This window comes from Hyperolius riggenbachi, chromosome 5 (genome assembly GCF_040937935.1).
Source record: "Hyperolius riggenbachi isolate aHypRig1 chromosome 5, aHypRig1.pri, whole genome shotgun sequence".
NCBI classification, from domain to species: domain Eukaryota; kingdom Metazoa; phylum Chordata; class Amphibia; order Anura; family Hyperoliidae; genus Hyperolius; species Hyperolius riggenbachi.
Genome location: NC_090650.1, coordinates 415832805 through 415845573, shown reverse-complemented (window position 1 = coordinate 415845573; position 12769 = coordinate 415832805). Strand labels below are relative to the sequence as shown.

At 44.7% G+C, this 12769-nt stretch overlaps 1 protein-coding gene across 4 annotated transcripts in view; it reads right to left on the bottom strand.

Annotated features, from left to right (window-relative positions):
* The window catches only part of FER1L6 (fer-1 like family member 6), a 288985-nt gene that overhangs the window by 99599 nt on the left and 176617 nt on the right, over positions 1-12769 (bottom strand). For all 4 annotated transcript variants that reach the window (XM_068237997.1, XM_068237996.1, XM_068237998.1 and 1 more), the window contains 3 exons: positions 10634-10750; positions 9034-9186; positions 8132-8315 (listed from right to left, as the gene is read on the bottom strand). In XM_068237997.1, the coding sequence (XP_068094098.1) occupies positions 8132-8315; positions 9034-9186; positions 10634-10750 (454 nt within the window). The remainder of the gene's footprint in view (positions 1-8131; positions 8316-9033; positions 9187-10633; positions 10751-12769) is intronic.

Genomic DNA, 12769 nt, shown 5'->3' with positions numbered 1-12769 from the left:
TCAGGTAATGTGTGACTTCCTTCTCAACTTTCAATGGTTCTTCCTCTACCATTGTTAAAGCTTACATCTATTTTGTAAAATACTTGTTCTGCTTGCTGTTCAGTGCCTGCAACAAGAATCTTTTATGGAGGGCAAGTCTGCCATTGTGAGTGACCACGGGTAATGGCCGGGGAATCCTGGTTCGATTCCGGTCCAGAGTGGAAGCCTAAGAAACGGATACCACCAATACACATTCAAGGAAGGCAGCAGTCACGCTGTGGGCAAAGGAGCAGGAACGGCTACCACACATCCAAGGAAGGCAGCAGGCATGGCATGCACGTCCCGAGGTAGTGAACAAAAGGCGGACTTTTGAGGCTCTGCTGTAGATGACACTGATAGACTGTACTACCTGTAACGAGAATCTGTTATGGAGGGCAAGTCTGCCATCCATTCAAGTGAAAGGTATCCACTGACTGCCAGGTATAATACAATGTGCAGTCAAAGATGCAGTGAAAGGTATGCAGTGACTGCAAACAGCTGTTTGTGTAGTGACGGCCGTGCTGGACACACAGACAGGTAGCGGTCAGGCACAGTGACACTGCGTGTGCTCACGTAGGTGGGTGGGTGCACAGTGAACAACAGCAGGTAGGTATATGCAGTGTTGGGTATTACAATGTGCACCTGTCACACACACAGGTAGTCACTGAATGTGCTGGGCCTGGCAGTGGCACACACACAGCATGAATTATCAAGGCTGTCTATGCAACACAAGTGTCAGTGGGACACACAGAAAAAAAATAGATCACAAGAACAAGATTAGCTCTCAAAAGAGCTGTTGTGGGGTGCTATTTTAGCAATAAGAATCAGCAAGGAGCAAGCTAACAAGCCTACAAAAGCCTAACTAATCTTTCCCTATGAGAGTCTGCAGCAGCAGCAGCAGCTGTCCCTTCTCTATTTACTGCAGGCACACGAGTGAGTAAAATGGCTGGTGATGCCTGCCTTTTATAAGGAGGGGGAGGGGGAGTGGCTCCAGGAGGGAGTGTAGCCTGATTGGCTACAATGTGCCTGCTGACTGTGATGTAGAGGGTCAAAGTTGACCCTGATTGTGCATTATGGGGGCGAACCGAACTTCTCCGCGATCACGAACCCCCGGAGGTTCGCCGGGAAATGTTCGCCGGGAACTGTTCAGGACATCTCTACCAAAAAGTAGGTGACAAAGTACTATCAAAATTATTTTCAGCATTTGTTTGCTTGCTGGTGGTTTAAAGGGCGTTTTATTTACAAGTTGTGAAAATATCACGTAGGAGAAAACTCAGGTGAAAACGTGAATTGCTTATGAGCCTCGGTGTGCAATTGATTCCCATTCTGTGCAATTTTTCTCTGCTTTAAATTTGGATGGCAGCTATGCTTTTTTTTGCATGTGCGATTATGTTTCAATGCAAGTCAATGGGAACCCAGAAAATGTGTGTTTTGCACGAAAAATCGCAATGCGATTTTCAAGTTAATAAGAAGTATTTTTCATGTAAATTACCATTATTGGCAATCAGGCAGAACTCTCATTGCACATGAAAGTTTGTTTAAAAAAAATTAGTAACCAATTAGTAACAAAGTAACGAATGTTCTACGGGACCCCAATCCAAGCTCTAATCCCTTGCAGGAGAGCTAAAGCCAGTGCACTCCTCCAAGTGGGTCCTCCACTCCTGATTTATACTATGTGGCAATTAGGATAACAGAAGGAGGCATATCGCAGGCTCATTCTATGAAATGCAATGTCAGCACGCTACATGTTTCGGGCCTTGCCCTTCATCAGGTGAGACAACCTACACCAAACACCATCTATAAACCGAAAGAGGCAGTACATTCAAGTCCCACCCTCACTGGGGTTGGGGGTGCTGCACGTGGACGGAGCTATTGCTGTATATATATAAAAACGTTGCTTCACATGGAAATTGAGCCACGAGAAAGTTGGTGTAGGAAAGAGAAAACAAATAGATCTAGCCTTGCTATTAAAAGAGATATATGAGGTCTTTTCAGATAGCTTGCATTTTTAGGCAAGATGGCTGACTCCAATACGCCAGTGGCTGAGAAAAGGAGGGGAACGTGTGATTTTTACACAGATGACATTACTTTGGGACAAAGGCAGGTAAGATCACTATATAGTAAACAAGGAGCTGGAAGACAGGTGTTTAAATGCACATAATGTCAGCTGGGGAACCTCTTTATCTTGGAGAAAATTCTTATTTGCAGACACTGTGGATCTCCCCTCGTCAGAAGATAAATGGGCTGTTTAGCCAGATGCTTTATAGCAGTCCATCCAGCGTACAATAATGAGATAACCTGTTAGTGAGAATGATGCATTCTGCGCACTGTAATGGAGCCTGTGGCTGTTACTTACACTTCCCAGTCTGATCTATGTGTTTAATAAAGTCTATGATAGCACAAGGCCAACGTGCCAGAATCCTGATGGCTTCTGGAAGGATCGCCGCACTACAATAATCATAATATTTTGCAGCTGACCATTAACCGCGCACCTCCTGCAGGGCTGTTAGAAAGGTTTCAAGTCATCATTTATTTAGGAAGCCTCTCTGGCCTAAAGAATTCTGTGAAAAGGTTGGTTCTGGCCATTGTCAGAGTTCCCTGCAGAAAGTCTATTGTTCCGTATTATCAGGCAGATCTACCCACGCAGCAGTGGTACCATTCCTAGAAGGAACCTGAAGTGAGAGGGATAAGGAAGGTGCCATTGCTGACTGCCTTTAAAGTGGCACCGAAATGAAAAAAAAAAAACGTATGATATAAAGAATTGTATGTATAGTAAGATTTATTAATAAAACATACTGTATGTAGTGAAGAAAAGAAAAAGAATATTTTAATGTTTAGTTGATTTTTTTTTTTTTTATAACATTGCATCATTGGGCAGCATGGTGGCGTAGTGGTTAGCGCTCTTGCCTTGCAGCGCTGGGTCCCTGGTTCGAACCCCAGCCAGGGCACTATCTGCAAGGAGTTTGTATGTTCTCCCTGTGTCTGCGTGGGTTTCCTCCGGGCACTCTGGTTTCCTCCCACATCCCGAAAACATACAGATAAGTTAATTTGCTACCCTAAAAATTGTCCCTAGACTACAATACACTACATGATATAGACATGTGACAATGGTAGGGATTAGATTGTGAGCTCCTTGAGGGACAGTTAGTGACAAGACAATATATATATATATATATATATATATATATATACTGTAAAGCGCTGCGTAAGATGTTGGCGCTATATAAATACGAAATAATAATAATAATAATAATCATGCTCTAATATTTGCAGCTTACGAAATACACTCTGTATTTTTTATTTTTTTTTCAAACTCAGCACACAGACCCAAATTCATGAGTAATCAGTTACATGTGGCATTAGCAATACTATTTTATTGCCGTACCCCTGAACTGAATTGTGTGATCATCATGGTTTGGTAGAAGCTACATACAAGCATTTTCGGTCTTTTTCACACCCTACCTCATCATTAGACGACTGTTGCTGAGCCTGGTATTTGGCTATCCTTCTCAAAAACACAACCTTCAGGCTTCTTGCACACCAAGACGTTGTGTTAGGTGCCACGTTAAGGTCGCATAACGTGCACCTAACACAACGTATGGTGCTGCAAAAGCCGACGGTAGAGTGAGCCGCGTTCGGCGGCTCGATTCCTATAATGTCTCCCAGAGTGGCGCTGATTGGCCAGCGGGACCACGTGATGCGGAGCGAGACACTCCGCATCACGTGGTCCCGCCGGCCAATCAGCTACCGCCAGTGCAGTAAATATTTAGTAGCCATGTGCGCGGCTACTGTAGCTGGCTCTCCCCGCCTCCTCTCCGCCCCCCACTGCGCATGTGCAAACAGTCTAACGCGGCTATAGCCGCTCCAACGCCGTAGCATGCTGCACTTTGCACCGAACGTGCAGCGTTACATGTAACGCAACGTGGGCTGTGTGAACAGCCCACTTGTGTTACATTGCTGTGCGTTGGGGGAGCGTTACAGGCGCACTAACGTGCGCCTGTAACGTCTTGGTGTGTAAGCAGCCTCACCCATACAACCACACCTTCTTACACATGCCCTTTTCTCCCATGCCCTTCTCCCCTCCCCAGCCACCCCTTCAGATGACCTAACTAAGGTTAGTTGTGAGGCTTCTCCACACTTCTTCACATCTGGCTGCATGTCCCCACCCCTCATTCATACATAATTCATCCATCCCAACAAACCATTCCCTTGTATCCAAAGTGGCCGGATTTTTCCAATTATTAGCAACTAGCCGACCCGCGTCGTAACATACGCCGCATCTTCTATCTATCTAATAGAGTACGTGCCTCAACCTTGAAGCAAGAAGAATAAAGGTGGGTACACACATCAGATAAAAGTCTTTGGAAAATGAAAGATCACAGACCAATGTTACCCCCTTCCATGTAGTATGAGAGCCATACCTACACAGTCTATTCTATTGAGCTGAACTCCCCATCAGATAAAAAATTTTGCAAGATGCTGCACACAAAGATGCTGTACACATGCAACAGATCAGTATCTGCAAAAGATCAGTTCCTGCAAAATGCATTCATAGGGCTTGATTCACAAAAGAGTGCTAACTGTTAGCACGGCCGTTTTCGCGCGAATTTTTGCGCGAAACGATAATGTTTTAGCGTGCAAACGTGAAATTTTATGCGAAAACGATATCGATTTCACGTGAAAATTAGCGTTTGTGCTCGAAAACGTTATCGTTTCATGCGAAAATTCGCGATTGTGCGCAATGCGAAAATTGGAGTTAGTTGTCTGCGCTTGTCCTTCACCCCCCCGGAGTGTTGTATGTGAGCCAGCCCTGAGCTCTAAAGCTCAGGGTAACCCATGCTTCACTCCTTTCTCATGTGGTGCCCCCAAGTTAATGCGCATGTAGCAGAACGCAATGGACATGAATGTAAGTGCCTGTTTTTAATATGGGGAGGTGGGTGCGGACGGCTCTCCCCGGCGCTGGCCACGCTTGTGGGGGGGGGGGGGTTCGCCTGCGCCACCTAGCCTCCCCCTCCGGGGTGCCGCTGTGGTTTCCAGGCGGCGAGAGAGCCTGGGACCCCGCGGTCCCCCCGGTTGTATAAAAAGGGGGCATTGGGAATCCTCCCCGTGGCGCTCCTAGATAGTGCTAATGTAGCAGTGTTGCTTGCGAATTTTCGCCTAAGTCATTTTTGCATCAAAAATCCCGTTTTCGTTTTTAGTGAATTTTCACGAAAATCTTCAGAAATATTTGCATTTTCGACCAGCATCGAAAATTCATTGTATGTGGATGCTTATGCCCTTATGCGGAAAAATGTCCACAATAATCCGCATGGAAATTCAGTTTATGCGGACGTTTATACGGAAAAATGTCCGCAATAATGCGCAAGAAACTTCTCTGAATGCGGACGCTAATGCCCTTATGCGGAGAATGTCCGCAATAATACGCAAGTAACGCGAAAATGACTGGCATTAGGCGAAAATTACCGCAAAAAAATTAGATGGAAAATTTGCCTGTCAAAACGAAATTAGGTGAAAATTCGGTAAAAATTTGTCGAAAATAAATTTTTGCATTTTCGCTCATCACTGGCATGTAGCAGGGCGACCGCTTTGTGGTATTGGTTTTTTGACTCTGCCTAGTTTGGCATGCAAAAGCAAATGAGCATTGCCTCATGAATAGCCAATTAGGCCAGATTTGCAAAGCCAGACTTGCTAGGGTAGGCCTCTTTTCCATGGACAGTTGATAGGCAGTAAAATGCCTCTCAAACTCTTACAACTGCTTACTGCTGCCTGGTAACTGCTTGTTGCTGCCTGGTAACTGCTTGTTGCTGCCTGGTAACTGCTTGTTGCTGCCTGGTAACTGCTTGTTGCTGCCTGGTATCTGCTCACTGCTGCCTGGTAACTGCTTGCTGAGCACACAGCTCAACAGTCCGTGGAAAAGAAGCCTTAAACTTGGTGTTTGAGCACGCATAAATTTTCTCATGCAAAGTACTTCTTCTTCTTGCTCGAAGGTTGAGGCACTTACTCTATTATATATATAGATAGATTCCCCCTCCAGGCCGCCATGGATAGTGGGGGAATGATATAATTCGGCTTCCAGCAATTGCTGGAGGTCGAATTATTGTGTTTTTTAAGCAACTTCGGCTCAGTCTTCTGACGGCGCTGACGTTACTCACTGAGCGCAGCTATAGACTGATTCCCATTACAGTCTATGGCGGCACTCGCTGCGCCTAAATCTAGCAGTGCTGTAAAGCACTGCTCCACGACCGCTTTGCAGTATTGGTTTTTTGACCCTGCATAGTTTGACATGCGAAAGCAAATGCATATTTGCATGAGCATTGCCTCATGAATAGTCAATTAGGCCAGATTTGCAAAGCCAGACTTGCTAGGGTTAAGCCTCCTTTCCACAGACTGTTGATAGGCAGTGAAATGCCTCTCAAACTCTCTCAACTGCTCACTGCTGCCTAGTAACTGCTTGTTGCTGCCTGATAACTGCTTGTTGCTGCCTGATAACTGCTTGTTGCTGCCTGATTACTTCTTACCTGTGCCTGGTAACTGCTTGCTGAGCACACAGCTCAACAGTCCGTGGAAAGGAGGCCTCAAACTTGGTCTTTGAGCACGCATACATTTTCTCATGCAAAGTACTTCTTCTTCTTGCTGGACGGTTGAGGCACTTACTGAATTATATATTAGCAATAATGCTTTTAGCCACTATTGTGCCATATTCTTTGATCAGTAGGCATCCGGGGCTTTCTTTTTTTTTTTTCCATATCTGTATAACTAAAGATTGCTTCTTTTGGTGTAAGCTCAAATTTTTCTTTTAGCAGTTTCCCAGCCAGGAGGCAAACATCATCCCAGAATTTTTTAACAATCGGGCACCCCCACCACATGTGCAGAGTATCTCCATCCCCCTGTCCACATCTCCAGCACATCACCCTGCGCCTTGCAAACTTGCTAACACAAAGTGGTGTCATATACCATCTACCAATTGTTTTAAATTGTATCAATTGTAACCTTGGGTCCTGAATTTTAAAATTATTTGCCCATATCTGTGGCCAAGCTCCTTCCAGACTGACCCCCAGCTCTCTTTCCCATTTCTTACAGTATGCCGGGGATACTTTATTTTCGCGATTGAAATCACGGCCGCAGCAATTTCAATCGCGAAAATAGCGAAAACTAAAAGGCGTAGGGCAGCGGTTTATATCTCATTGGAAAGAGGAAAAAGAGAGCTTTAAAATGATATGCATCTTTCCATAGTTTCTGCACTGCTCGGAGTCCCTTTAATAAAGATAAGAAAAAACTTTGAACATAACCTCGCTTGATGTCTACTACTTGAAGGTATGATATCTGAATTCCACATCTTCTCATAACGCATGATAGCCAGTCCATACAGTCAGCTTTTGCTACGATACTATCATATTTTACAGGGATGAGCAGAAACTACGCCAGTGCGAATTTACGCATAGTAGTTCGCATCTACGCATCGTAGTTCATAGGTGAGGTTTCAAAACTACGCTTATGAATTTACACATAGCGAAGTACCGTTACACGTAGTTTACGCGCGCTACGCGTAGTTAACATGTGTATTGCGAAGTGAACTACGAATGAATTACTTGCGTCTATTTTTCCACGTATGATTGTATGCTTACAAAATTACGCATTGGAAAGGGGAATGTACGCATAGAAGAGTTTCCGGGATAGGCATTACACAGAGGAATTAATGCGTAAAATTTTACGCGTAAGGGCATAAGCGTCCGCAAACACTACGCTTCGCACTACGTGTAATTGCGTATTTTAATGCGTAGTCTACGAAATGCATGCAAAGCGAATATTTGATTTCGAAGCCGTAGTTTGGCGAAGCGTAATTGCGTAAAACTATGCGTAGTTCCAGCATAGCAAAGTTGGCTGACTACGACCATCTCTGACCATATATATGTATATGTTGTTATTTTTGGGGGCGGGTGCCTCCTACTTCTTTTCCCACTTGTTATATGACACTTGGCAGATGGGTTCCCTGGACGTGGGGTCACCACAGATGGAGGGAAAAGAGAGGGTGTGGCAATAGGGATGCCCATAAAACTTTTGCTCCATGATTTTTATGTCCTACCTCACAGACATAAATGAAAGTTGCTCTTACTTTTATATACAAGATACCCGGGAGGTGGAGGGCCGTGGTGGCCGCTGGAGGCGGATTGAGTTTCGATCTCGTATCCCGTTGGTAGGTTTTCAAAGATGGCTTGTGAGTACTTGCTGGAACCCAACCAACAGAATGCATCGACCTTGGCCTGAACGTTCCAGCCGGGACCTCGTTTTCCTGGCAGCTGTGGAGACAGGTTGGAAGTCAAAGAAACTTAATTGGCTTTGTTTTACCTATTACATTTTCTTTAACTATTTTATTCCATTAAAAAAAAAAACATTAAATACTACAAACGAAAATCGGATATGGATTTGGAGCTTCATTTGCTGGGTTGAAGTCCTGCAAATGCCAGACTAACCAATGCTACTTTGAAGAGTACCAAATGTCAGTGAATCTCTGTGGAGCACCGAATCCCAGTAATGCTCTGCCGAGCTGCAAATCTCTTTTAAGTATTGCTCTTTGTTCCATCCTCCCATATTTCTCGCTTTGCTTGTACAACCTGATTGACCAAACCCTTTGTTTCTGACTTATATCGACCATGTCTTGTAGTTTGGATCTTTTGAATTTTAGTTTTATATCCACTTCTTGTATGTGTCTTCTTTTATGCAGTTCCTCCAGATATGAGTTATTCTCCGTAACATATTTAAGATCTATTTCTCCTTTGCTTTTCCTCCTAGCTAGCTGAGAGATCAGCTCAGTGCATACTTTCACCTTTTGTGCTTCCCCCGATATATTCTTGGCCTCGCTTGTATCGTTAGAAGTTTAAGTAGTTTGTAATATATAGGAGATTGCAATTTCTTTATCATCCAGCACATTTTTATTGCGTGCCTATTAACATATCTAACGAAAAGGTTAAGTCATGGTATGTGTCTACCTGGGGACCCCCACTCTCGGCTCCTTACCTTAAAGAACAGAGTTTTGATCTTCCCGCAGTGATGCCCTTTCTCTTCGGGCACCGGGGAGTACAGGATGTCTCTGGCTGGAATCCGAGCGTAGGCAACTCGCTTGTTGTTGCTGAGAAGCCAGATGAAAACATCGGGCACCGTGTGCTGCGGCTGCAATGGGAAATTCAAAACATAAAACACAATGGCCCATATGCGATTCACTTTTTCTCCTGACTAAGAAATGATTTTTAATCTTCTATTAAAAATAACTTTTCAGCTCTTTTCAATTGCAAAATTATCAAAAAGTAGGTGAAAAAGTCCTTTTTTTTGCTGTGTGCATGAAAAAAGGACGCCGTGAAAAAAGGGCCCGGCTGGATAACGAAATGTCGCTGGTGGATAACGAAATCTGAAAACGATAAACATTGTTGTCCAGCTTGGTTAACGATAAATACTGTTGTTAAAACAGATGGGAAATAATAACGAAAAGATGTTAATGTTAAAAATGGTTACAAAATTCAATAATACAGCTTAACCCGACTCTACTCTCACACAGAACCCTCCCCTGGTGGTGCCCAACCCTAACCACTCCCCCAAGTGGTGCCTAACCCTAACCCCCCCCCCCCCATTGTGCTTAACCCTAACCACTCCCCTGGTGTTGCCTAACCCTAACCACTCCCCCTGGTGTTGCCTAACCCTAACCACTCCCCCTGGTGTTGCCTAACCCTAACCACTCCCCCTGGTGTTGCCTAACCCTAACCACTCCCTCTGCAGAAACACCCTATTCCACATAGATACGATCATATCTTTGATAAGGTAAAATCTGTACATACAAACAAAATAATATAACAAAAACTATAATGTTGCAAGCATCTAAAAGTCAACATACTTCAAAAACTTTAATTTTCTAATGTTGTTAACGATATTTATTGCAGCGCCCTTTTTTCTGCTTTTTTCACCATATTAACGATAATTGCATTAAAGTCTATGACGGCGCCCTTTTCGTCCATCCTCAGCCGGCGCCCTTTTTTCCTGCTACCTTCTTGCTTGCTGGTGATTAAAAATGCATTTTTTTTTTACAAGTTATGAAAATATCTCCTAGGAGAAAACTCAGGTGAAAAAGTGCCCATGGCCGTTATGCAATTTTTTCTCCTAAGTTTTCTCCTAGGTGATAGTTACGCCTTTGCACACTTCACTTGCAGATCAGGGGCCTAGACATGTGACTGTACTTGTTGCGATTGCCGCACATGCACCCGTTCCTGTCCCGCCGGTCAGTGATCGGTGAATGGGAACATGTGTTCCCAAAGCCGATCATAGTGCCTGTAATTACACCGGCATCAGCAAGATGCTCGTCTTATCTCTGTGCAGCAGCCATTGCCCGGGGTGTCCTGGGTGTACCCAGTTCCAATCCTTTCCAAACTGTGAATGCCCAGGATGCTCTATGTCACAGCTGCTGTTCACAGCCATACGGACGCACAGTGCGCATAGAGGGGACAGCGCATGGGCTCTGACTGTTCTCAGTCAGAACTACAAACGGGCTGGAGCAGAAATAATTATTAGCATCTCAATGATCATCTCTACTGATGACACCAAAGTTAAATAAAAAGAAAACAATACATACGTCATCCACCAGGAACTTAATCCTGTCAATGAAGCTCTGCATTTCACGAGTCATCTCACTCATGGGCATCTTCTTCTTCTGCTGCACAATGGCCTTCGCTTCACCGGACATGCCATCCTGAAATGCAACAAAACACGTGGCTTCAAAAATGCCTGTTAAGTATGTCAAACTCTATTCCCCCATAAAATGTAAATCGGAAGCGTAGTACAATCGCCTGCAGTAGATTGCACAGGATTTACAAATTGCGACGCAGTCTTCTTGGTGATTATTGCTCAAAGCACTTGCCAACTGCAGTCGCAGGAGTGATCCCTCCGATGCTTAACGAGGAACTCCAGTGAAAATAGTGTAATAAAAAAAGTGCTTTTACAATAATTATGTATAAATGATTTAGTCAGTGTTAGCCCATTGTAAAATCTTTAGTCTTCCCGATTTACATTCTGACATTTATTACATGGTGACATTTTTACTGTGGGCAGGTTATGTAGCTGCTGCTAGTTGTTTTGGCCGTTGGAGGCAGCTGTAAACAGCTGTTTCCTGTCTGTGAACCTTGTTATATTGTGGCAAACTGTCAAAAGTACCGCGGTCCTCAGAGCTTCTTGTGGGAGGGGTTTCACCACAATATCAGTCATACAGCGCCCCCTGATGGTCTGTTTGTGAAAAGCAATAGATTTCTCATGTAAAAGGGGGTATTGTAATGATCCGCTCTGCTGCCTGCACAGACAGACAGCTTTTTGACCATTTTGTAGGTCTGAGTGCTGCAGGTCCCTGGAAAGGAGACCTGTCTTCACACTGCAAGTTTCAGAGTTGCTCTGCTGGTGAGGAATTTGCATTCACTTGTCTTGCAAATTGCTTAGCTGCTTCCTTTGATGGCTTACAGTATAAATACCTTTTGCTCCCAGAATTCCCTGCTGGTCATACTGGTTTGTTCCTGCTAACTTACTTGGAGTCTCAGCCTTTGCTAATCGTTTGCTAAGATTATCTTAGAGTAATTCCTTGGGAGTGCACTAGGCATTCCTTCTAGCGTAATCAGGTTGTATTATCTGTATTGCCTTGTGTTGTCTGTCTGTTGCGATTGTCTTGTCGCCAGCAGCGGTCGACAGGAAATCGTTCTGTCTGTTGGGATCGCATTCGCCCTAGCGGTAGTGGCGGTGGTTCCTTCTGTACTCTATCTGGGAGTGTAGGCCAGAGCTGCGGTGGCTACTGGTTACTCCTTCTGTCTGTCTTGTCTGGAACGAACGCTTGCTGTAGGCTCGGTGAGGTAACCGTTTAGCAAGCATTCGCATTCTCTATTCGTTTTCGTGTATAATTGGTTAGTTAGGGTTGGTGTGCTTTGTCTCTGTTGCGCTTTTAGTGCAGAGACCGCGCCATTAGCGTGCTTTGTCGCTGTTGCGCTTTTCGCACGGCGACCGCGCTTAGCGAGTGCGTTTGTTATTTTCCTTGGCGTTCTGATCATTGTTATTTGCTGTGTCTTTCTTGCTACACTTGTGCTCTGTCTTACTCGGTCTTGTGTCACTATTGGCAATCGCCACTCTTGCGATTGCGTTCCCACTTGGTTTCCGCTGTTGTGTGTTCACCGTCGCCGGGTGGCGACTAGATTGGTGGACACACATACATTCTGTCTCTGTGCTCACTTTCTCTCTACAGGTGCATAGCACCAAAGCTGGGTTCTGTCGTTTTATACGCTTGTAGAGGACTTCCGCAGTGTCAGCGCACATCTTGTGCACTGAACACGGAGATAATTCCACAATCGTTACAGGTATCAGCTACTGATTGGGATAAAGTTCAATTCTTGGTCGGAGTTTCTCTTTAAGGCTGGTTTTACACTTTACACAACATCGCAACGTAAAAATGGCAATCATAGTGCACTGATAGGGTTATATGTATAGCACCCCCCATTCAGTGACGTACTTACTGGGATTCCTGCCAGTCCACACATGCGCGCCGCAACCTTCATTTACACTACGTGCATCGCCCATAGATTTCCAGTACCCCAAGCATCATGCATAAAGTCCGGTGCCTGCGGTAACGCACTGTAGCCCTTGCATTGGATCGGATACTTCCGGCACAATGGACCACAATAAGGTGTGAAAGTCTCCATAGACTTCCATTGCATTTGCGCCCCCTTGTGGTAAAATA